A 27,312-nucleotide genomic window follows, 5' to 3' on the forward strand; every position below is an offset into this window, starting at 1 on the left:
TTGTCTGTGAATGAATGGGAAAGTAGTCATTTCCTATAGCAGTATGTTCCTGTTTTAGAGAGATTTAAGTAAGGGGAGATTCTCTCTACATACTTGCAGGTCGTAAAGTTTATCTGATCTGGCCGAGGTATTCTGGTTGCCATGGTAACCAGGGGCCTGGTGGGCCATTGGAGATGTCCCGGCAGCCAGTATTGTGGATTGGGCGAGGGGGTTTGTGATTATTTGTTAAATGTAACAAATAACTGTATGTCTGATTGGTCCAGATGCTACAATCTATAATGTTGTTTGTGGAGTTGTTTAATCAGAGATTTAATGTCTTCAGTTATTTAAGTTAATTTTATCTTTGGCTGTGGCTGATTCTTGTGTTTCTCTTTCCTTCGATGATTCTGCTTGTAAACAGCAGGTGTTCATCATTATTGGTCAATCATGACATAATGATCTCCTTAACTCCAACACTGTGTCAGTGCTACTTGAACACTCTGTAGTGTGGAAACACATGAACACTGAGCAGGGTTTGTTTAACACTGGGAACTATTACATCAACTTTACCTGTTTCATTTACGTAAGACTGATGCATTTGAATCACATTAAGTTTAATTGATTTGTTTAAATTAAAACTACGTAATCTAAATGCATGGAAATTTTGTACGTAATTTAATTAAGTTAAGGGCTGAAATATTTTTTTGAGTGAACCTCCTCAACATCACAGACGAATTGGTTATAACCCTGGCACGCATCAACTAAAATATATAAGACTGCTTGTTTTCTTGACCTTGCCCTTCCTATTTCTCTTCCACGTTGTTCTCGTCGTCCTCCTCCTTCTTCTCCTCCTCTTCCTCTTTCACCTCCTACTCTTTGTCTTCGAAATTGCATATTACTGTATGCGGGATATTGATTGAAAAAGACCAGATAGGATTCACAGTTACACTTTTACTAGTGCACACAGAAAAAAAATGGTGCTTCAGCAGTTCTTCAGCGGTTCTTTAGTGTGATTGTGGTGCTATATAGCACCATTTGTTTTTAGAGTGTGGTCTGACAAAAAAAAATAAAAAAAATAAAAAAAACGAAATAAAATATAAATACATTACAAAGTCTGCAAAGGCCGAAATATAAATTAGAAAGTCCACTGTCAGAATTTGTAACTCTTGTGTTGTCCTCTGTCTATATATGCTTTCCAATTGAAGGTTCATGAGATGTTTAGATGTACCTTTGAGCTGTTTCAGAGAACTGATTTATCATTGGTTGATCTTTAGTCTCTATATTGGTGAAAGTCAATATTCACTTGAACAATTCATGGCAAATTTACAAAAAGTCTAATAGAAATGTGTAGAATATGCTTGACAGCTAGATCAAAAATGTAGCATTTACTGCAAATACATATACGATGAGCTAATGACTTGATGTTTTGAGGGGAAAGACTATAGCAACAACAATAGGAACTGATGTAGGAAACAGCAGACAAATCAGTTGCATGAATGTACCAAAGCAAACGCAACTTGTTAAAAAAAAAAATGTAAAACATTTTATGATGTGCACAAGTGACTAGATGTGGAGGTTGAACAAGTAGTTTTGAGAATTTCATTTCTGATCTGAGAAATGCACCAAACTGTAAGCTGACTTTAGCACGTTTGCCATTTTTCAAAAGGAAATTTTGAAATTTTAGTTCAAAAGACTGGTTATAGTGTTTTAGCAATCGAGAAAAACTGTAATGTCATTTCTATTGAAACTTTTATGTTGTGTATTTAAATATATTTGTAGTTACGGATTTGAAGATGCGATTTAATACATTTAAAATATATTAACTTTAAATGTAATATTGAATAACATACTACACAGTTAAAATTATAATCAGGATACAGAATGTGGACACAGACTGAAGGGATAAATAGGGTCTTTTAGCAGTTATTGCAGGTTTTCTCACTATTAACTATGACTTTTGCTGACTTTCTAATTTGCTGTATACACTGTAAAAAATGATTCTGAATTTTAGTCAGGTGGACAAGTTAAATCATGTCCTGTCAACTGGCAGTGTCTCGCTATACAATAGGACGAATTGGAAGAACCCCAACTTAAATAGAAATTGAAAACTTAAAATAACATGTTCATATAACAACAAAACATAGGTTCTATTAACTTGCTGTGTAATGCACATGTGCCAGTTACTCTACCTCATTATGACATACTTTTTTGAGTTGAGACAGACACAGATAATTAGTGATTAATTAAGTGATAACTGACCATTATTGAAGACACCTGATGTTAACAAGCACTATTTCTATTTATTTGTTTAACAAATCACTATTTTTAAGCAACCATTATAGTGGTCAGTATTTGCTTTAGTTGGGCTCTTGACACTTACGTTTTTAACTTTTGATTTTTTTGGCTACCGTGACCGTGTTAAAACAGCCAGACAAGCCAAGAGCACAAGTCATCAGTTGATGATAATTATGTTTTAACATAATCATTTTTTGACCTGCATCGTTGAGTTACATTTCTTTTCTTGCATACGTAACTCAGAGATTGAAATCGAATAAAGATTATTTTCAATAATTAATGTCAGTTTTGTGATTCCACAACAAAAGATCCTGTCTTTTTTATACATTTTAGCAGAATTTCTTACAAACTGTTGTGATTAAAAAAAAAAAAAAAAAATTCTGAGAAAGTCTCTTTGTTTAGGTGCACACAGACATCAAGAACCAGCGTATGAATTGCAACGTCGGTGACAAACGGCATATTAAGATAAACAGATCAACTCTGAACATCACAAAACAAGCTACTAAAAAGTCACATAAAAACAACAAAAACAAAAGAAAATAGTAAGAATAAAAGAAATTACAAAGACAATTCAGCTCAAAATTTATTCATGCCGCAATGCATGATGGATGAGTTCTGATTGGCTACAACATGCTCTTTAATTGATACAGTACGTTGGCTCAATTTACTGCAAGTTATTTCAACAACTACATATAAGTTGAGTGAACTTAACACCTAGTGTTTGCTAAACTTAACTAAGTCAATGCAACAAAATGACTTGACTAAGTCAAGTTGTGTCAACAAATCATTTTTTACAGTGTAGTAATAATTAGTATGGTAGGTGTTAAGTTTAGATATGGGGTCAAGATTAAAGGAATCTAAAATTTGGTCATGCAGAATAAGGCATTAATATGCACGTTATACTATTAATAAACAGCCAATATGGTAGTAATATGCATGCTAGTTAATAGTGAGAATCAGTCCTTAAAACAAAGCAGTTTTCCATAGATTCACAGAGATTACAGGAATTACACTGGCACTCACAACTTTAGACAACAACAAAAGGTTAAGTTGATGATAACAAATGCATTATCAATGTTTGTAAATGCTGTAAAAGTACTGCCTTCTGAAAAAGAAGTGTGCTTAATTGTAATTGTATCGAATTTGTAATGTCCTTTAAATCTTAAAAAAAAAAAAGGTATATTTTTAAAAGGCTGTACTTGTAGATTCTCCTATGTTTTTTATTTGTTTTAAATACCAATTTATTTGGTTTCTAAAGTTTCAACATTAGTTGGGTTGTTAAGTGTCTTACTTGTAACAGCACTCCATTTGGCCAGGGGAGCAGATACATCTGATACATGCGCCGTTCGTCCAAGTACTTCCAATTGGATGCTTGGAGTTATCATAACCATCAACACAATATTTTTCCCCTATTTAAATTCAATCAAATTAAGAGTTGTTACAAAGAAATGCATTGTTTATTTACCTAATTGTGCACATACAACATCTTTTAAATTTGTGGTGTTCAGTAGCTGAGTGGATGTGCATCTCATTTTTATACACTGTAAAAAAAAAAAAAAAATTTTACGGAAAATAACTGTGATTTTTTTCAGGTTGTTTTCTTTTATTTTGAATTGCAGTCAAAACTCTGTAAAACTCTCTAAATTAAAAACTTGGCTGTTATTTTAAGTATTATGACATTAATGACAAATTACAGTAATTCACATTTTTTATACCGAGAAACTGCTGTATTTTTATACAGTATGTGTTCTGTTTTCTTAAATTACAAACAAATAATGTAAAATTACAAAAAAAAAATCTGTAATTAATACAATAACAAATCCGTTAGATGATAAAAGGGTCAAATGACTGGCAGTAAAGTAAAATCTCCTTATTTAAGCTGGCAAACACTGTTATTTTACAGCTATTTCCTGAATTTAATGATCAAGCACCTTGACTGTAAAACAAAAGACAAAAAAAATAGTCAAATGACTGGCAGCACAGGGTGCCAAACAAAAACCTTTAAATTAAAGTCAAATCTCTTTATATAAATAAGTTTACAAAACTGTTAATTTACAGGCATTTCCTAAATTATTACAAACACCTTCACTGTGAAATTAACTCATTAACTAATTAATTAATTACTTAAACATCACATGACTGACAGCAACAGAACATGAAACACTAACAGATCTCTCTAGAGCTCAGCATCTAGTCTGACTTGATTTCTTTCATACAAAACTTCTTATTAAGAATTAACAGACGTTTATATGTTAATGTTTTTATTGAAAATAAAGTTTGATGTCACCATTGTGGAGATAAGCATTTGCTTTAGTTGGGCTCTTGACCCTTGACTTTATAAATTCAGTTTTTTTTCTGGTTGCTGTAAGTATGTGTTTCTAAGAGACCTTTGTTACAGCCAAAACTGTTCAGATAAAGCTGGTTATTCATGGTTAACAGTTTATTGGTCACAGTAGCTTGCCTCACTGAGTATATCCAGAGTCTTACTGCTGAATATATTACCTTTAAGTTTTGCACTTTTACAACAAGAAACTAATTAACATGCTCTGATATTTTGTTTTTGGTCAGTGAATAAAACTTCTAAATGATGACAAGGTCACATAAGGTACATAACCAACTTTGTCTGATCAGTCAGTATCTTGCTGGTGTTTCTATAACAAATGTGCTTTAGAAATTCCAAAAACAAAAAGGCGATTAAGAAAATCAAGAGCACAACTAAAGCAAATGCTTATCTCCACAACGGTGATTTCAAACTTTATTAATTTCAATTAAACAGCAACATCTAAACCGCAGGTAATTCTCAATAAGAGGTTTCGTATGAAAGAAACAAAGTCAGACTGGTTCATATTAAGTGAAGATGCTGTGATCTAGAGAGATCTGTTAGTGTTTAATGTTCTTGTGGGATTTAAAGGGTTTCTGTTGTCTGATTTTAGTGGGTTACCATTGTGCTGAAGAGTAGAGTGTGTGCTTTAGTCCAGGAGAAGACTATAAACTGTTGATGTTATGCTGTATGTTATTTTATTTAAAGGCTGTAATTGTGTAGTTGTTAATGCAGTGATAGTTTTTGTATTTGTGTTGTTGCTAGCTGGTGGTTAACTGCAAAAAAACTTAGTTTCACAGAGAATGATAATCCAGACAATACCTATAAAATAACAATTTTAAAAAAGAAAAAAGAAATGTTTAAGAAAATTTAGGATATTTGACCTGAATTTTACAGTTTTTCTTTGGAAGCTGCTTCTGCCAGTCATTGACCGTTTTTTACTGTCTTTAACCATTATTTCCATTAATGGTAAACGTTTGGCACCCTGTGCTGCCATGCATTTCACTGTTTTTTATGTTTAAATTTTTTACAGTGTAGCTGAACATTTTCTGTTCTGGGTATTTGACATGAAATATACAAGTAAACACCTATATTCTGTTAAAAAGGTGACTTAAAATCAAATAAATGGTAAAAAACTTTAAATAAATGGTGTTAGTTAGAACATTAGGTATACAGTTTTAAGAGTTTATGTATTTTTATTTACCCGGTTTTAAACGTTGAAAGAAACAAGCAGAATCACTTAAGGAGAAAAAGGCACAAAATACCAGCACCAGAGCCAAAGTTTTCTGTAAAGAGAAAACTAAGGGCTTATTATAGAAAAAAAAAAACAGTATAGAAGAGCAGATGTTTATACATAAATTCTATATTGATCAGTAGCAAAATACTTACCATTTTTGCACGTTTAGCACAGATCCTGGTCTGATGAAATGCAGTCACTGACATATTATGTCTTTTTAAAGAAGAGGGGCGGGCATTTCAACACACATCTGCAATGATTATCAGCTTGTTTGATTACTGGCTTTAGACACTGGACCTTTGCACTTGTTTGCAGGAAAATATTTTGCTAACACTTTATACAGTAACAAAGCAATTATAAATTATTTGCAAACTAGTAGTTTGTAGTTAATTCAGCATTTATAAACTATAGTCTATAAAATTGTTATTACATTAATGTACAAATAATAAGGAACTACATTAATTGACATGATAGTTAACAAATTATTATTGTTTAATTACACTGTAAAAAAAACAGTGAAATGCATGGCAGCACAGGGTGCCAAACGTTTACCATTAATGGAAATACTGGTTAAAGACAGTTTTTTAAAAAACTGTCGATGACTGACAGAAGCAGCTTCCAAAGAAAAACTGCAAAATTAAGGTCAAATATCCTAAATTTTCTTAAACATTTTTTTTCTTTTTAAAAATTATTTTATAGGTATTGTCTGAATTACCATCATGAAACATTCTCTGTGAAACTAAGTTTTTTTGTAGTTAACCACTAGCTAACAGCAACACAAATACAAAAACTATCACTGCATCAACAACTACACAGTTCAGCCTTTAAATAAAATGACACGCAGCATAACATCAATACTTTACTGTCTTCTCCTGGACTAAAGCTCACGCTCTACTCTTCAGCACAATGGTAACCCACTAAAATCAGACTTTGTTTCTTTCATACAAAACTTCTTATTGAGAATTAACTGAGGTTTAGATGTTGGTGTTTAATTGAAATTAATAAAGTTTGAAGTCACCGTTGTGGAGATAAACATTTGCTTTAGTTGTGCTCTTGATTTTCTTAATTGCCTTCTGTTTTTTTCTGGTTGTTGTAATTGTGTATTTCTAAAGCACATTTGTTATAAAAAAAAAAACAGCAAGATAGTACTTCAAAAAGCCCCCATTCAAAACCCTTAAAAATTAATAAGAAGTTAAATAAATAGGTTGTCATATATAAGGCCACACAAAAATCCTAAGACTTACAGCCAACATATTGCTGTTTTATAGCTCTCTACCGTTAATTTACAGCTCTTCATTTTTACAGTATGTTACCGTTATTATACCACGTGGTAACTCATTTTATTTTGGAAACCGATTGCTTCAAACCATTTGAGTTTTAAAAAAACTATTGTTTATATGGTGTTAGTACAGTGAACTTATTTAATTTGAGTCCACTAAGAAGAAATATTTCTTAATATAACCCCACAAACACTGAATGTGTAATAAAGAAGCAATCGACTTTAACTCAAAACTTTATAGATTGTCATTAACTAACAATAGCACAAATTTGTGTAATAAAGAGCTTAGTAAAGAGATTGTCACTATATCAGCACTATATCACTATATATATATATATATATATATATTAGAGATGCACGATATTGGATTTTTGCCGATATCCGATATGCCGATATTTTTTCATCTCATTTTGGCCGATACCGATACCGATATATATCATTTTATTTGGAAAGTTAGTTTTTAACAATAACTTATTCGTTAGGATTAAATAAATAGTAATGAGTGGTTTACATTCAATCCCTTCTTTTTCATCAGTAGACTAGCATTATTTATGATCTGAATTTTGTAAATTAAGTTCACTTTTGCTATGTTATAAGCCGAACTTCGGATGCTTTCACTTTCGAATTCGCAATCTGAATACAACATTTCAAAACGAAAACAGAAAAGTAGAACTAAACTGGGTGACTGTGAGGGTGCTTTGCGGGACATGAACAGGACATAATTCATTGCTACATTTCTTAATTCGTGCCTATGATTTATTAATTTATTAATTTGTAAAATGAGGGAACGAATTAATATGTAGTATTAATGAATTGTTAATTTATTCCCACGAAATATTTTATTTCCCACCCGCAATTTATCACAGTAAGAGATACGAAAACATGGATTAAAAGTGAATGACAAGAAAATAAACCTAAGAAATTAAAGGGTGAGACGGTGAGGATTTGGGAAAATAAAAATATTAAGTTATGTGGCAATTCGTGACCAACTGGCAAAACAGTACACTTTTTTTGCACAAGAATACCAACATGTTTACCTTCTCTGGTTTAACAAGCGGTCTTTTACCCTACTCGAAAACCAAATCCTCCGTCCGTCATCGTTTCCAGAATAGTCGCGTCCTTTTTGCCGTCACCACCTGGCTCGTGCTGACACTACAAATACAAACCAGGCTCTACACCCGAAGCGCTCACAACGAAAACTACTCTTTGCGTGATCAGTGAAATCCTGAATATGCCACGGCTTTGTAACTCTGTAACCCGCGCTGTATGGAGCAGTGCGACCACGTCAAATTTTAACTTGCACATTTAAAAAAAAAAAAAAAAAAAAAAAAAAAAAAAAAAAAAATGACAGTTTTGATCAGTCTAGAGCCCTGCAATACAAAGGCATTCAACATGGAAAGAAAGTAATAGAAATGTAGTCACTAAGTCATGTTTAATTATAATTTCTAATTATTTTATACGGTGCACTGCGCTCTGACAGGGCTGCGGGACACCAACATAATTATTTCCTACAACTTGTTAATTCGTTCCTACGTTTTATTAATTTATTAATTTGTAAAATAAGGGAACGAATTAAAAAGTCGTATTAACGAATTCTTAATTTATTGCCACGAAATCTTTTATTTCCCACACGCAGTTTACCCGCATAAATGATCCGACAACATGGATTAAAAGTAAATGACAAGAAAACAAACCTGCGAAATTAAAGGGTGAGACAGTGATGATTTGTGAAAAGAAACTATAAATATTATTAAGTTTGTGGCAATTCGTGACCAACCGGGAAAACAGGACACACAGCCGCTTATGGCTTTAAATGTATTGGCTCGAACTGCATGAATCCAAAAGTATGGTCGCTACTAACATTTGCCTGCTAACCAATTATTTAACTTATAAAGAATGCTTTGTACCTCACTTGTGTCATATTCACGAAAAATGTTTCATATGAGCAACAGTGTGTTTTGCCGTCGCGCCGCCGAAGAAAGAGAATTCACTGACCGCGCGCCGTAATTACTTTTTATTTTAAATGCAGATCATGTCATGTGCAAACACAGCCATTGGGTTTCAAAATACAACAAAGAGCACCATAAAACCATTTAAAATGTGCATTTAGCGATCTAGTGACTGGATATGAAACAGGCAACAGTAAATTATCCCAAATGGAACAACGGCGCGCTTTCTCCTATAGCCGCTGCTGCCACTGCACGTGCTATTGCTATGCATCATTCTGTATGTGTATTCTCAGTTTAAATGCAGCGATACAAAACAGTGAATCTACTCCTCATTCAGTCAAAACTTTGCTTCAAGAATGAGCCACACTGCTGACGTGATCTAATCCCTAGCACACCCTTAGCACATGTGAGTTAACATATTCATCTTATCGGCAAAACATATCGGCATAATTTTTCATATCGGGCCGATGCCGATATTTACATTTGAAGTCATTATCGGCCGATTCCGATATCAGTCCGATAATATCGTGCATCCCTAATATACATATATATCACTATATCACAATTACTGTCTTTAAATAAAGCAGCAAAACATCAGTGTTTGTGGCTCATCATTGCCTGAAGCACAAGCTGTACTCTCCAGCACAATGGTGACCCACAAAACTAAATTAAACTGACAGATCTCTCTTGTACAAAAACACATCAGTTAGGCACAATCAAATATTTACTCTCCTTACCAGTTAATGACTTTGCATAATTGTTTTTCTATGAACATTCACTAATATTTTAGTGAAAATAACTTGATTTGCTTGATAAATCTGACTGATGTTTTACAGTATATTACTGTTTTTTCTTGAATTAACAGTAATCTACTGGCAGCTCCGTTGCCAGCATGTTACTGTTTTTCTACAGTGTGTTGCCGTAAATTAATTACAGTTTATTACTGTTAAATTACATTTCATGCTGTTTTTTTTACATCATACATCTTTAACCCTTTAAAACCCACAGCAAAATCCTCAGTTTTAAATGAACACTTATAATGTGTCAACACTACAGAGTGTTTGAGTAATACTGAATTAGTGCTGAAGTTAATGAGATAATTATATGATTGATCACGTTCTGATTGAGCATTAGTGATGAACACCAGCTGTTAACAAACAAAATTGCTGAATGAAAGAATAACACAAGAACAACTGACTTCAGCCACAGCCTTAGATGACATCAACTGAAATAAAAGAAGACATTAAATCTCTCAAGATCTGATTAAACTCCTAAAACAGCAATACCAGCTTCAGTTATTACCACACTGACTTTATTTCTGTCAGACGTCTACAGAAGAGAGTTGCAGAGGTTTAGGTTTTTTTTTTTTTACTACCACAGTGGAGATCAGTGTTTACTTTAGTTGGGCTGTTGAACCTTGGCATTTTAAGGTTAATTTTAGTTTAGTTGTTATAATTGTGTATGTTTACAACATGCTTGTTATGACAAAAAAAGAAAAATAATAATAACAAATAAATATGAATGACTACAAAGAAATCTAGAGTTGTTTATGGTTTGGTAATAACACAGGTTTTATCCAGTGTCTTTTCTTTTATTGAATATTGATGTGAAATTAAAAAAAAAAAACTTCAGCAGAATCATCGTATGAATCTCAACAATGGTGAGAACAAGTCATAGGTGAGGTTTTGTAGTGTGCTGATACCCAGCATGCAGCTTTCGATTGTCACCATTGTTGAGATTCATATGCTGATTCTTCATGTCTCTATTTGAGTATAAATGGTACAGTAGTTTTAAATTTTAACTATTAAATCTTTATTTTCTGGTTATCAAAAGATCTCGTGCTGTAACACACTTGGTGGGGAAAAAAAAAGCAGCAACAAACACACACTCAAAAATAGGCTCTTAACAAGTCTCACAAGACTGAGAACCAGTTCAGTAGATGACATTCATACCCAACTAGACATAGCTGACATCAACTGACCAGCATTGCTGCAACTAATACATCATAAAAGCCCAGTTACAGCAAATATATCTATGTTTTAACGTCAAGAGTCTGGAGCCCAATTAAAGCAAACACTGATCTCCACAACGGTATCGTCAAACAAAACAATAAAACATCATCATCTAAACATCTCTTCATTCTCAATAAGATCTTCTATAGACATCTGACAGAAATAAAATCAGTCTGGTTAGAAATGCGTGAAGTTGGTAAAGCTGTGTGTTGAGTTGTTTAAATGTTCAGTTGATTTCATCTAAGGCTGTGGCTGAAGTCAGTTCTATAGTTCTTGTGTTTGTCTTGTTTCTCTTTCAATCAGTGATTCTGCTCATTAACAGCAGCTGTTCGTCAGTGTCTGAAGTCACTCATTAGTTTTCATTATCTCTGTAAGGTGGACTATATTAGTAAACTCATGTAGGGAATAGTGAATGAGGGTGTAGAGTTTGATTTTAAACACAGTCTCTGAGTGTCGATTTTGAACGCTGTTAATTCACGATACATAGCAGCAGGCTACTTTTTCGAAAATGTCAAATAATACCCAGAATGCACTGTTTTAATGGAAAACAGCATGTTACTGTCAAAATTTGACCGTTTTTTTACAGCAATTTTTAACAGTGTATAAAAAATGTGAATTACTGTAATTTGTCATTAATGCCATAATACTTAAAATAACAGCCAAATTTTTAATTTAGAGATAGTTTTACAGAGTTTTGACTGTAATTCAAAATAAAAGAAAACAACCTGAAAAAATCACAGTTATCTTCCATAAAATTACATTTTTTTTTACAGTGTAGCTCATATGTGAATGTTTTAATATCCTTTGTGTTAGAATTTAATATCTAACTTGATTCAGCATTAACTGCCGAGATTCGTGTTGGTTGAGCGATGGAGCACATGGAGTCGGGATCCTGGACCAATGACCACACACAGAAGTGCAATTCACTCAAAGGTACTTTAATAAGAGAAGCTTCCAGTATATATATGGTGAATACAGAGAAGTGAAAATATTAGTTGTCAGCAGAAATACAGAAAGATAAAATATCACATCCTTATAAGGAAGTACAACATGTCCTATGATTCTCTAGACTAGACTTATGTCATGTCTGCTTTTCAGGTTAGTATGAGGTGGGCACAGGAGGTCAGGATTCTTACAATCTCACATTGGCCACTTTAAGACAAAATGTCTTACTCAAACACTTCTGTGCCTCGTATCAAAAAATAAAACAATCATATCAGTTTTTAGTATTAGTATTACTGTTGCATCAGAATACACATGAATATGATTCATAATGGAATACATGTAATCATCTATAATCATATCTCTCAATACCATGACTGAGGTGAGTCCCTTGAGCAAGGCACCGATCCCCCAACACTGTAGTGATAGCAATATGGTTGTCTACTGCTCCAGGTGTGTGTGCACTTGGATGGGTTAAATGCAGAGCACAAGTTCCAAGTATGGGTCACCATACTTTGCCTCACGTTACATTCTTTCTTTTCCTTTAGATTACAGCAAAAAAACCAAGCTCAAAAAAAAAATGACTCTGGTTATACTTCATTTAGACTTTGTCATCTGTGTTCAGAATATGCCCTTAATACACGCGAGCATAGCTACTGTACCCATCTTCATCTGATTCATGATCGTGGAATTGGAGCTGGTGGATAAGCAGCTAGCATAACTTCATAAGTTTCTCTCGCTGTAGTTGAAACAATAGTACGCATAATGGAATTGTTGATACACTGAATTAGGAATGGAGCAATTAATAACACAATAAACATTAAAACAATGATCGGTATGAGAGTAGTGAAAATCCAGGTTCCCCATCCACCCCAGAGTCTGTCTAGCCAATTAAACCAGGAGTCATCCTTTCTTGGCTCTGGGATGGATTCTCTCATATGGGTTAGGATGTCCGTGATGTTATCTAAGTTGTCTGGGAAATGGAAATAACAAGATACCCCCAACATTTTACAAACTCATCTTTGATTAGCCCTAATGCATGAGCGGTGTCATTTTCCAATGACAAAACCTGCCATGCTAGCCCACTGATTTTATTTAAAGCTATTGTTGTCCTTGCTCCAGTAAAGAATCCCACTAAGGACCATCCTATATTTTCCCCTGGAATTGTCCATTGATCAACTGTTTTATACCGATTGTATTGGTTAGGCATGCTATGTACATCTTGTTTCTCTCTGGACTGTTTTGCATCATTCCCCTTGATAGTCTCACTATCCCTTTGTACCAGTGCTGTGGTTCCTGTGGAGAGTAAAGCAGGATAACAACATCCACGCCAAACTCCCTCATTTAAATTATAATAAGCCATTCCTCCACAGGTTCAAATCATTCCTGGTGAACTATCAAGATGTGAGAATGGACACCCAAAACTCTCCATTGTTTCATTTTGATAAAATCTACCCATTTCTTCCCCGTTTCCAGGACAGCCTTTGTCAGCTGTCCCTTAATGGCTCTGTTCAAGCGTTCTGCATTCGAACACGACTGCGGTTGGTAGGGTATGGAGAAACGCCAATCGTGTTACCCTGGACGCGAATGGCATCCCATTGTCATTCTCAATTGTAGTAGGTATACCAAATCTGTGAATTATTTCTTTGATTAGATTTTAACTATGGTTTTACGTTCTCCTTTACACATGGGAACACTTCAGGCCACTCTGAGAATCAGTCTACTGTAACCAAAAGATACTTCACATTACTTATTGGTGGCATATGTGTGAAATTGATCTGTACATGCTGAAAAGGTGCTTCTGGGTGCAGTAGTGTTTCATGTTTAATTGGTCTCTGTGGATTTATCTTAACACACGTAAGACATGAGTTCAGAATAAGCTTGGCCGTTTTATGTACATCTGCAATGCAGTACAAATGATTTATTGCTTTATTATACAAAGCTTGTATGTGACAAACCATGGTAATGTCTAATGAGGATTACCAATCCTAACTTTGGGAGTGCTATTCTCCCCTTTTCATCTCTCACAATATCATTCTCATCTGGGGCACATCCGTGCTTACGCCAGTGTTCTGAGTCAGTTTGTGTCGGTTGACTTTGCAGAATCTTAATGTCAGTTTCAGGTACATTAGTTATGTGTACAGCCATAGTTACCTGACTTTTGCTACCAATGTCAAACAGCGGTTTAATCTGGGCCTTTGCCGCTTGTTTTGCAGCCTCATCTGCTTTTCTATTCCCTACAGCTTGTTCATCATCTCCTGCTGTGTGACCTTTCACCTTTACTATGGCCACTTCTGCTGGCATACCTGCAGCTACGTTTTCCAATTTTTATAAGCTACAGGTCTGTAGGTGGAACCGTGCTGTTGCAACAGGACACCCATGGCCACCCCCTCCACCTCTCGGACATGCAAATGGAATTCTCTCTGAAAGTTGGGAAGTCCCAACGATGGGGCCGTGGTGGAGGGGGAAATGGAAATGCATTTCTGCCTCATCAGTCCAGTTCAAAGGCGTTTTAGGTGGAGCCTTGTGATCGTTTAGACTTCTCAGATGCTTGTCATGTGTCGCACAGTCAGGTATCCAAGATCTACAATAATTCACGAGTCCCAAAAAGCTTTGAAGCTGCTGCACAGTTTGTGGGGACTTCATCTTCCTAATCATCTGGACCCTGTCCGTGGAAATAGCTTGCAGACCTGGTATTATTATGTGTCCCAGGTATGTCACCTTGGGCTGGACCAGCTGGAGCTTTTCTTCGAGGCTTTAAACCCGGCCTGTGCAAGGACACTGCAGACGATGATGGAGGCTTTTTCACAATCCTCCTGCGTTTCCAAGAAAACAATCAGGAAACAAGGAAAAAGTCACCTGTGTATTGGAGGACACAGACTGTGGAAGGCAGGTCAGTCATTTTGGCTAGTGTCCTTTGAACAGCCGCTGAGAAGACTGCGGGAGAATCCACATAGCCCTGCGCAAGGCATGTCCACGTATATTGTGCATTTTGGAAAGTGAAGGCTAAAATTGGTTGAGTTTCTGGATGCAGAGGTACAGAGAAGAAAGCTGCACACAAATCAATGACCGTAAAATACTTATGCGTACATGGTATAGAACTGATAAGAATTGAAACATCAGGCACAGTTGGTGCTAATGGCATTATCAATTTGTTTGTGGCCCTCAAATCTTGGGTCAGACGCCATGTTTTTCCATAGCTTTTACCACCGGGTTAATGTGTGTGTTGTATGGCGAATGAGTTGGCACAAGGACACCCCGCTGGACAAAACTGTCAATCAGTGGTTTAATGCCAAGTTTATTGTCTTTGGACAAAGGATATTGTTTAATGTTGACTGGCTGTTTAGTTTTAAGCTTTGCTTTATACGGTTCCATGTCAATAAAACCTGTTTCATCTTTATACTGTGGCCATAATGATGGATTAATCATAGTCTCTACCAGTAGTTGCATGTCGGACCTGAATGCAGTTGGTTGTGGTTCACTGGGTTCTTCCCATGTAGGCAAAGGATTTATTGAGGCCTATATGCTTGATAGGAAAGAAAACACAACCTGATTATCAGTAAATTTAATATTCATATTCAATTTGTGCATTATATCTCTTCCCAGTAGATTTAGTGGAGCTCCTGGTACGATTGTGAATTTATGAAAAATGGCTTGAATCCAGGAGCTCTTACTTCCAGAAGGGGCATTACAGGACATGCAATGTCAGTTCCTGAAATTCCCACAGAGTTAACTATTTGATTAGAAATGGGACCCTCATAATGTGCAGAGGTCATAGATGATCTATCTGCCCCTGTATCAAAAAGGAAAGTTTGAGGCTGACCATGCACCATTAATGTAAAATATGGTAGATCTTCACCATGATTTGAAAATGTAAGGGTCATCATAGACAAACCGGAACTGTCATCACTCTTTAGGCATCCCTATTGTTGTTTGTTATACCATGTAGTTGGATATTGGGCTGGTGGTGGTCCTCTCTGCTGTGGGTTTATTTGTGGCTTGTTTTTGCTCTGCTGTGGCTGTGGCTGTCTCATCTGAAACTTCCTCTTTATCCAAACTTTTTCCATTTGCCCTCTTTGTGACTTACAAAAGAGCTGCATGTGCCCAAATGACCACAACGGTAGCATATTGTTCTTGGCTTTCTTGGTTGAGTCAAGTGTGGTTTCACTTCTGCTGTCTGGTCATGTTGGTTCCCTTTCGATTCCTGGCCTGTAACATCGCAGCCTCAGTTTTAACCACAAAGCCTCTAGATGAATCTAGCTCCCTAACTCACTTCCCTAAAGCATCTATCTCCATGTCAAATAAATTTGTGGTTGTAATTCTGATTAGTTGAGCTTGTTTGCATTGCATGTTATTCAGGAATGTGTTAATAAACAAAGCCCGCATTTCAGCGTTCAGTTGGAGTTTAAACTCCTCTACTCAGGCCTTTTTAAACTGTAGGTAGAAATCAGAAGCCAATTCTTTAGGTTTCTGCTTTGTATTTGCAGCAAATGATAGATCTTGCTTATTCTCCATGTGTTCATCTAGGAAAGCTCTCAGTTCTTTAAAGAAGGTGTCATAGTTTTCAGACTTCTCCCAAAAAAACTTGTGAGGATTAGTGGCTGTAGATGTGCCTGATATTTTATCATTCTTGTGGCTTAATGTTGGATATTCAGTAATCAACACTGATTCACTAACATCTCCTTCTAGCGTTCTCCGCAGTGTCACGGTTGTGTGGGAATGAGACAAACTAAGACGTTATATAACGAAAAGTCTTTAATAAATTCCACAAATGGTATAGCCAGATAGGGAGGACAGGGGAACACAAACACACACACACACACACACACACACACACACACACACACACACACACACACACACACACACACACACACACACACACACACACACACACACACACACACACACCAACATAACATTAAGGTCAGACGAATAAACGATGAACGGAATCCAACTTATAAGGGAGTGCTAACGATACAAAGACAGATGTGGGTGACTTAATAATGACTTAACAAGAAACGGAACAGGAAAACCATATATGGACACAAGAGGGAGAAACCAACAAAACAGTCCAACGGGGTGTGACAAGAGCAAAACCAACACAAACAGTCCAAGGGGTCTGACACCTAGAACCGCCCTGTAATCTGCACCAGTAAAGTAAGCATATTTTGTATGTGTTTGCAGAATAGTCACAAACTGGCTGGGGTTCTGAGGAGAAGGCAAACTTTTGCATATTGCTTCCATATCTGCCATTTTTATAGGTTTAACGGCCATACCGTTGCACTGTTGGACTTCTCATTAGACGGTTCCATTTTATTGCTGACTTCAACAGATTTTGCAATATCTGTGTCATTTTAAATTTAGGCGCAGACGGTGTGGTAGCTTCAGGCATGCAGTAGGGTGGGGGTTTATCCCCTGTGGGGCAGCCACTTGTTTTTTCTCTGGGCCCTGGTCCCAGACTTGTTTCATATTTTTCCAGATACCATAACTCACAAGCTCACTTTACTACTTGTGAAAAAACTTTTAGACAATAGAGTCACAGACATCAAGAATCTGAATAAGAATCTCAACAATGGTGACAATTGACAAAATATTCATATTAGCCCTGATCATCACAAAATAAACGTTTTGTTGATAGTCACCATTGTTGAGATTCATGTGCTAATTCTTGATGATTGTGTGTGTCAAAAACACTATTGCAAGTTCTATACCATGCCAGTCTCCTGAGTCAAAAAGCTTGCGTTCAGGACTCTGGGATACATTAGTTCCATTTGCAGATTATATAATCTGGTGAATGTGTTAGGTGTAGCCCAACCTGCAGCTCTACAAATGTCTGTTAAAGAGGCCCCATTTGTCAAAGCTGCTGAGGCAGTGACTCCCCTGATTGAGTGGGCTGTCACTCTCAGCGGGCAGGTTAAGTCTCTGGCCTGGTAGACCATATGGATTGTATCCACAATCCAGTGGAAGACCGTTTGCTTGGAGACAGCCTTCCCCTTCTGCTGTCCTCCAAAACAGACAAAGAGCTGTTCTGAATGTCTGAAACTCTGAGTATGTTCAATATAAATGCACAGGGCATGGACTGGGTGTAACTGGGATAGGTTGGGGTTGTCTTTGTGAGAAAGGATAGCTTGCAAGGTTGCCACCTGGTCTCTCAAAGCAGTGGTGGGTACTTTGGGCACATATTCAGGCTGGGGTCTCAGAACAACATGAGAGTCAGGCAACCCGAATTCCAGGCACAAATCATTGACGAAGAGGGCTTGAAGATCTCCCACTCTTTTGACAGAAGTGAGCGCAGTCAGGAGGTCCGTCTTCACAGAAAGGGCAGTAAGATCGACTGACTGAAGGGGCTCAAACGGATCTTGCTGTAAGGTCTGAAGGACCACAAACAGATCCCAAAAGGGGATGAGGCGCAGGGTTCAACCTCCAGGCACCTCTGAGGAGTCTAATGACCAAATTGGGCTTCCCCACCGATTTGCCTTCCACCAAGTCATGGCTGATATAGCTGCCACCTGAACCTTGAGTGTTGAAGCAGACAGGCAACTATCCATGCCTCCTTGGTGGAAGAATAGCACTGATTCAATGCCACATCTCTGTGGGTCCTTCCCTTGGGAGGAACACCAGTTCACAAAAACGTACCATTTCAGGTTGTACAGCTGCCTAATGGAGGGGCCTCTGGCCTGAACAAGGGTGTTTACCACCACAGGTGGAAGATCTCTGAAGTCCTCTTGGTCGTGTCCAGGGTGGCGGAGGTTCCAGAGGTCTGTGCATGGGTGCCAGATTGTGCCCTTTCCCTGAGAAAGGAGGTCCTTCCTCAGCGGAATGCACCAGGAAGGAATTGATGATAGGAGCACGAGCCAGAACCAGGTTCTGTTGGGCCAGAATGGGGGTACCAGAAGAATTTGTTCCTTGTCCTCCGTGACTTTGCACAGAGTCTGTGCAATGAGGCTCACTGGGGGAAAAGCATATTTCCGTAAATCCCGCAGCCCACTGTGTGCCAGTGCATCCGTACCGAGGGGGGCCTCAGTAAGGCCGTACCACAAATCAGGCCATACCTGAGGGTGGAACCTCCACTCGCCTCGAAGCAAAACTTATCATGAAAGAGAATCGGCCACACGATTGAGTTCGCCCGGGATGTGAGTGGTATGCAGAGACTTGAGTCTGTGCTGGCTCCAGAGTAGGAGATGGTGGGCCAGTTGTGACATGCGAACGGAGCATACACCGCCCTAGTGGTTGATGTATGCCACAGTATACCCGTTGCATACAGCATGCCAACCTGTCTTGGAAGCATCTGTCGTAACAATGATGCATCTGCACACTTGTTCTAAGGGCACCTATGCCCGTAGAAATGAAATGTCTTTCCAAAGGGCTGAAGGTTTTGCAACACAGAAGTATGACTTTCAAACAATGTGTACCTTGGTGCCATGCCCATCTCAGGACTTGGGTATGAAGCCAGTGATGCAACGGTCATATGCATCAGGCCCAGCGGCGTGACCGTGGCTGAGAATGCCATGGCCCCAGGAGCCTCTGGAAGTATTTCAGAGTGGCCACTCTCCTGAGTTTAACGTCCTGGGGTCGGCTAAGGTTGCTGTTGAAATGCGTCACTAAAATGAACTAATACTCAGCGAATACACGACACACAAACATGAAAGATATATCTATAGAAAGCTTGAAATGTCTAGTTTTAAATGAAGTAAGTTAAAAAAACATAAATTCTGTGTTTAAGTAATCCGTATGAAACCAATTCCATGTCCTGTTTTCCCCTCGGAGCTCATTACCTCTGATTAGATCACGCCCATGCGCTGTTCAGCACTATTGTTATGACAAACATCCACATGAGAGACGTGCGTCAGAAACGCCCACATCAACTCGTAAACAAAGCAGCAATGTGTTTGTGTCAGATACTTTTGTTTTTGGAAGAAGGCACTGAGAGGAATTAGCTTTGTATTTACTCCAGATGAGGACGAGCTGAGAGGAACAGGCTAAGCTTGTTTATCTCACAAACAGAACGCGAGAGTGGCTACAGGTAGCTGACGAGAGGATCTCTTATAGAGTGTAAGTAATGTTTCTTATTGGCATTACATAATGTGTTGTTGTGACATAAACTTGAACGCATTTACTATTTGGACTTTTTCAAAACTATAATTACATTATATGCATTATAGCATATGAAAGCTATAAAATCACATGCCAATATTAGTGATTGCTAATGTAACAGTGTAGTTGCTCCAGGCCTATCAACATGCTCACTGATTTATTCATTTATTTATTTATTTTAGTGACCGGATACCTATATGAATATTTTTTGGGATATAAATTATAGAACTAATGCTTTTATTTAGCAAGGATGCTTTAAACTGCTCCTGATATTAACATGCTCACAGATGTTTTTTGTTTTGTTTTGTGATCTGATACCTGCATAACAGATAAATCCTGCAAACTTCTCAAAACTCCTTTGAGAGCACTGTCTCAACATCAGATCTTCAACTAATATTCTATTGGTAAAACAAGTACCTTGACTATTGATGATGAGTTTTGCAAGCACTTAAATATCAGGTATGATTTACTTGTTTCACTTGTTGAACAGAATTCAGAAAACAGTTTTCAGGAATTACACAATGTCTGTTCGCATCTCTGTGGTAAGATCAGTGTGCTTAATAATGTGTCTTTGACCTTCAAAATGTATGTTTATATTAACTGTGTTGTAAATAAAATACATATAATCTAAAACCCCAATCTTTGAATCTCATTGTTTCTATCTGACAGTCACAGTCTCATTGATGGGCCATTAGGGGAGGGCCTTTTGTCTCTCAGGTGTGAATCACTAAATATTCAATGGCTATTGTCACTCCCTCGCATATTCCCTTTCGATCACAAAACACGTCTTAGAAAAGTATATTGTTTTTTGTGAACGACTAAACAAGATGATTTTCACATCATTTTGTAGAAAAACTCTAGCCTACCACATCCAGTTCTCAAAAGTCTTGTGAACGAATGTTCTGTATGTGTTTCTTGGTCTTATTTTTGTGACTTAAAAAAATGCGATTTTCACAAACCACGCAGTTTGTGTTTTCTCAAAAACACAAACATGTACATTCATGTTGCTTGCATATTATTGTAGCCCAGTTTGTGCTGATTACAATGTATTTAGACTTAAGCCATTAATATGCTTTTAAGATACTGAAAAAAAGCACAAATGTCAGGGCATGTCAAAACTTCTCTAGGGCCCCAAAACACCCTCAGACCCCAGAGGGTTAAATGCTCTCATGCACTTCAGCACTGACAGTGCACGGTCTAGGGAGAGATGTGCAGTCATAGTGACCGAGTCCAGTTCCACCCCGAGAAAAGAGATACTCTGCCCTGGGGGGAGTTTGCTCTTTTCCCAGTTGACCTGTGGGGCAAACCAATTCTCGTGAGTGCCCCAGGATTAGCCAGTCATCAAGATAATTGAGAATGCATATTCCCACTTCCCTGAGAGGGGCAAGGGCAGCCTCTGCGACCTTCATAAAGATACAGGGCAACAGGACGAAGGGGAAGACCTTGTACTGATAAATCTGACCTTCGAAGGCAAACCGCAGGCCTGTGTCTTGAAAGGATCGAGACATAAAAGTATGCATCCTTCAGATCTATTGCCACAAACCAATCTTGAACCCTGACACACGTGAGAATGTGTTTAAAGGTTAACATTTTGAACGGAAGTTTGTGAAGGGCCCGGTTCAAAATCCTTAAATCTAAGATTGGCTTGAGTCCACCACCCTTCTTGGGTACAAAGAAGTAGGGGCTGTAAAACCCCCCTTCATTTTGGCTGAGGGGACCAGCTCTATTGCATCCTTCCCCAGAAATATTGCGATTTCCGCTCAGAGGTCAACAGCATTTTCGCCTCGGACTGAGGTGAAGAGAATGCCACTGAACTTGGGCGGATGCCTCACGAACTGAATTGCGTAGCCGAGTCGAATGGTCCTGAGAAGCCAGCAAGAGATTGTGAAGGTTCAGCCAATCTGTTAAACTCTCCATTGGTGGTCTCAAAGGAATTACACCCAACGTACCTGGAGTGGGGACAGAAGCTGGTCGGAGCAAAAGATCCTGTGGCTGGAGATGAGAAGCACCGAAGACCACCAGGTGTTTTGTCTGATGAATTCGTCAGGTAAGAACTGATCAGAGGATCATCTGTGCAAGGGAGATCATCTGGATGGCGAATTCTGTGGGAATTTATGTGGGAACACAAGATGTGTGCTGAAACATGCTCTGGTTGGAGAAATCAGCATCTGGCAGTCTCATGGAGGGCCAGAAATGAAGGAGGAGTTGATATATCGCGTCCTGACCAAGAAAGGGGCCTTCCATGATTTCGTCAACTCCTTGTGCATTTTTTGGAAGAAATGCACGGTAATCATCCAGCCTCTGTAGGTGGACCAGAACGGGAAGCAGCTGAAGTGAGCCGTAGCTTCTTCCTACAGAATGCGGCTCTCGAACCGAGCATGCTGTAGGGCATTTCCTCACAAGCCTGACATAAACCCTCAGCGAACGCTGTTTCAGCTTGTTCACGGCCTAAACACTGAGCACAGCGATCGTGCCGATCATTAGTGGAAAGGTAGAAACTGCAACCAGAAGGACACAGATGGAAAAACATTTTGCAAACACACAAACCAACCGTGTAGCTCTTTTAGAGAAAATTGCTCTTTTAGGAAGAAAATCTTCTCTTTAAGATCGCAGTCGAAGTACCCAGGGGAACTCTCGCAAGACTTAGCTGTGTTAGAGAAGGGAGAGACCACTGCCGTGCCATACACTCAAAAAAATATTTCAGCCCTTAACTTAATTCAATTACGTACAAAATTTCCATGCATTTAGATTACGTAGTTTTAATTTAAACAAATCAATTAAACTTAATGTGATTCAAATGCATCAGTCTTACGTAAATGAAACAGGTAAAGTTGATGTAATAGTTCCCAGTGTTAAACAAACCCTGCTCAGTGTTCATGTGTTTCCACACTACAGAGTGTTCAAGTAGCATTGACACAGTGTTGGAGTTAAGGAGATCATTATGTCATGATTGACCAATAATGATGAACATTATTGTTGTTTACAAGCAGAATCACCGAAGGAAAGAGAAACACAAGAATCAGCCACAGCCAAAGATAAAATTAACTTAAATAAATGAGGACATTAAATCTCTGATTAAACAACTCCACAAACAACATTACAGTTTGACTTGATTTCTGTTGTATATCCACAAATATTATTTGAGAACGTCTAAACAGAGGTTTAGATGTTTTATTTTAAAAAATGTTTCATTTGACCTCACCATCATGGCGAACAGGGTTTACTTTAGTTGGGCTCTTGACCCTTGACTTTCTTAGTATAGTTTTTTTTTGTTCTTTGGTTGCTGTAATTGTGTTTGTAGAGCACATTTGTATAGCGCAAAAAAAAGGGGTCTTATTAAGTGTTCTTGGTTAATTATTATTGATGTTGTAATCATTGTCAAGTGGCCTGATTTGCTGATATTGTTCAGTGGTTTACCTCCTAGTTTCATTACATTTACAGCACTTGTATGAACTGTTACTATTACTACTTAAAGATCTGCAGTATTATTTAGACACACACAGACATCAAGAATCAGCATATGAATCTCAACAATGGTGACATTCAACAGCTGCATGCTGGGAGTCATGGGTGAGATTTGTACTCTGCTGCTACCCAGCATGCAGCTGTTGAATGTCACCATTGTTGAGATTCAAATGCTGATTCTTGATGTCTGTGTGTGTCAAACTGATGGTGTAGATTTCAAGACTTAGTGTATAAGATAAACATCCATAATAGTTCATACACCTGTTGTAAACATTATGAAAATAATAGATTAACCACTGCATGAGATCAGTGTATCATGCCACTGGATGGTAATGATTTAACAAACAATAAAAACACCTAATCAGACTTCTTCTTGGCTTTTTTATTTTGTTGTAATAAATGTGCTTCATACACATAATTACAACAGCCAAAAAAATCAAAAGTCAAGAGTCCAACTAAGGTAAACCCTGTTCGCCATGATGGTGAGGTCAATTGAAACTTTAAAAAAAAAATAAATAAATAAAACATCTAAACCTCTGTTTAGATGTTCTGAAATAATATTTATAGATATATGACAGAAATCAAGTCAATCTGTAATGTTGTTTGTGGAGTTGTTTAATCAGAGATTTAATGTCCTCATTTATTTAAGTTAATTTTATCTTTGGCTGTGGCTGATTCTTGTGTTTCTCTTTCCTTCGATGATTCTGCTTGTAAACAACAGGTGTTCATCATTATTGGTCAATCATGACATAATGATCTCCTTAACTCCAACACTGTGTCAATGCTACTTGAACACTCTGTAGTGTGGAAACACATGAACACTGAGCAGGGTTTGTTTAACACTGGGAACTATTACATCAACTTTACCTGTTTCATTTACGTAAGACTGATGCATTTGAATCACATTAAGTTTAATTGATTTGTTTAAATTAAAACTACGTAATCTAAATGCATGGAAATTTTGTACGTAATTGAATTAAGTTAAGGGCTGAAATATTTTTTTGAGTGTAGATCGAACGAGAAAAAGGTGAATGCCGATGCTTCTCACAAAGAGACGCTGCATTCGGCCCCAAAAAACAGAACAAATGAGCAGATACCACGCTGGCCTATTTATACCTGGATGTCGGGGCATGGCCAGCTATGCAAAATCTGCACACCCAATTTCACTGGCCTTTTCTCAATGTTGTCAGAGGTGTTTGGGCTCCCAAGAGCGACCCCTAGTGTCGGAGTGAATGACAGAAAGGGAACATGCAACATTTAAATTGAGCAATTTTAGTCATTTATTTAGGTAATCAGAAGCAAATAATGCAAGATTCATGTTTTAAATCATAAATGAAAAGAAAACTGTGATGTAATTCATACCTTTTTCTTATAGAAGCATACACTTTTTGTTGTTGTTGTTGTTTTTGTTTGTTTTTTACAGACAATTATTTATTATTTATTTATTTTCCAACATATATTGGCCTCTATACATGGAGAAGCGCTAAATTCTTTGTTCTCTTAACTTAGCTCTTACTTAAAATGCTTTGTTTTAGTGATAAAAGAAAGTCTTAAATGCAAAACCTTTTGATAATCAAGATTTTTAGCTATGTCATTAATAATTAGTATGCAGCGTAGTCCAGGTTGGGTCCAATAACAATTGAGATTAATTTTAACCCGAATAAATCCACATTACTTGGTCACTGGAAATTATTTTCCAACAACACCATAATCACACTTAAAGCTGGGGTCCTCTGGATGAAACACGTCAAATGTGCATGTTGTGTAATTATACTTCACAGCGCAGCCTTCAGTCATGGTAGCCACTTGGCCCATCCTATAACACAAAGCACATGACTTCAGAGGGAATGTCTTGACATATAAAACCTAAAACATGCTGTTTATAATCAGAAATAAATCTCAACTCATCCCTCAGCTTGTAAAAATGAATGTTTATGAAAAATGTGTTTAAAAAGCAGCATGCGAACAAGCCAGCATGACCCTAAGGTTTTAAAGAGATATATGAGGCTGTTTTCAAAGTTAATAGAGGATGATGAACTAACAGTCAACAACCCTTGTGAAAAAAAAGCATATTTTAGCATTTAGTACTTATTACAGGAATAATAATATATTTAGATTATACTTAAGTGTGAGCTTAATACACTTAATAATGACACTTAATAGCACATTATTTACAATTAAATGGTAATGTATAATAGTGTAAATTTATAATTAATGCAGTTAGCTACACTTCAGAGTGCTTAGGACGTAGTACATTTATATGTAATTTCAGAATTTCTTGTATCATCTTTGAAATATGCTTATAGTGTATTTCATGTACTGACTAATAAAATCATGTATTTATTTTAAATATATATGTAAAAGCATATATGGATGTTAAATGTCTTACACATTACAGCAGTGCATTCGGCCGGGAGAGCAGGTACATTTCACACATTCGTCGTTTCTCCAAGTACTTCCCATTCGATGCTTGGAGTGATCAAAGCGATCAACACAGTGTTTTGCTCCTATTTAAATTCAATCGAATTAAGAAGTGTTAAGAAGAAATGTGATGTTTAATAGTGTTCATACACCATCTTTTAAATACGTAATATGATGACTGGATGTGTCTTATTATTATTATAACTAAATATTTTCTGTTCTTCAGTATTTGACATGAAATATACTTCATGTAAGCAAAATGCAAATAGTGAAAAACTTCAAATAAATGGTGTTATAGTCAAAACACTGGATAGTTTCTTTTGCACATTTATTCCTTTTTATTATTTTTTAACCTTTTTTATGCAAAACAACTAAGTGATGATTAACTCATCATGCTCTGATAAAATATGCACTATAAAAAATAAAAAAGCTAGTAGGAGTGAATTTTGACTTCATGTTGACTTTTAAAGAAATAATTGAAAATATTGTTATGTGGTTTTATTTACCTCGTTTTAGAAGGTCAGTAAAGCAGGCAGAATCACTTAAAGGGACAAAGGCACAAAATACCACAACCAGAGCCAAGGATTTCTGTAAATAGAAACTAGGACCTTATTATAGAAAGAAAACACTGTACACAACAGTAAATGTTCATATATAAAATGTTACATTAATTAGTAGCAGTATTAAACTTACCATTTTTGCACGTTTAGCACGGATGCTGGTCTGATGAAATGCAGTCATTGGCACATTGAGTCTTTTTCATGAAAACAGAAAAGGGGCAGGACATCTCTCTGCCAAAATATTTCAACACACATCTACACTGATCATCAGCTTGTTTGATTACCAACTTTAATTAGTCGCACTTTTACGCAGAAAAATACTTTTCATGTCTTTAATGCAAGGGGCTCCTCTGGAATCTTTATGGATATGCTATAGAGCATGTAAAAAATAAAAAAAATTAACAGTAAAGATGATTCATCTGTGAATATTTGTAGTGTTATTAAGTAGTTATTGATTGCAAAATTTGTGGTTCGTTTTGAAACTGTTTTTGTTGTAAGGTGTTGTCTGGCTTAACACCAGATGTTTCCTGATATGCTTATATATTTCTCAATATATTATTGTGTCAGCCTCAAGTGACCTTTTTACAGTGTATTGGATGTTCAGTAACCAACTTCATGATCTTTAAGTCAGTGATGCTTGTGACCTTAATATTTTAACCAATCACTGTAAAAAATTGCACTGTAAAATAACAGTAATTTACTGGCAGCTGTGGTTGCCAGCATTATACTGTTATTTTATAGCTCTCTACCGTTAAT

The 27,312-nt window shown here is 36.9% G+C and overlaps 1 protein-coding gene and 1 long non-coding RNA gene across 2 annotated transcripts; both read right to left on the reverse strand.

The window, feature by feature from the left end:
- Positions 1-3,532: 3,532 nt before the first annotated feature.
- On the reverse strand, positions 3,533-6,080 carry LOC127170072 (uncharacterized). Its single transcript, XR_007828308.1, has 3 exons — positions 5,984-6,080; positions 5,799-5,880; positions 3,533-3,683 (listed from the first exon to the last, which is right to left on the reverse strand). It is a non-coding gene; the product is annotated as an uncharacterized LOC127170072 (long non-coding RNA).
- Positions 6,081-24,840: 18,760 nt separating this feature from the next.
- Positions 24,841-26,755, reverse strand: LOC127170071 (small serum protein 2-like). The gene is made up of 4 exons (XM_051117832.1): positions 26,690-26,755; positions 26,503-26,584; positions 25,965-26,082; positions 24,841-25,391 (listed from the first exon to the last, which is right to left on the reverse strand). The coding sequence occupies exons 1-4, from the start codon at positions 26,735-26,737 to the stop codon at positions 25,265-25,267; spliced, it is 375 nt and encodes a 124-aa protein (XP_050973789.1). The 5' UTR covers positions 26,738-26,755; the 3' UTR covers positions 24,841-25,264.
- Between the last annotated feature and the right edge of the window lie 557 nt (positions 26,756-27,312).

Source organism: Labeo rohita, chromosome 8 (genome assembly GCF_022985175.1).
Source record: "Labeo rohita strain BAU-BD-2019 chromosome 8, IGBB_LRoh.1.0, whole genome shotgun sequence".
In the NCBI taxonomy this organism is placed as follows: Eukaryota; Metazoa; Chordata; class Actinopteri; order Cypriniformes; family Cyprinidae; genus Labeo; species Labeo rohita.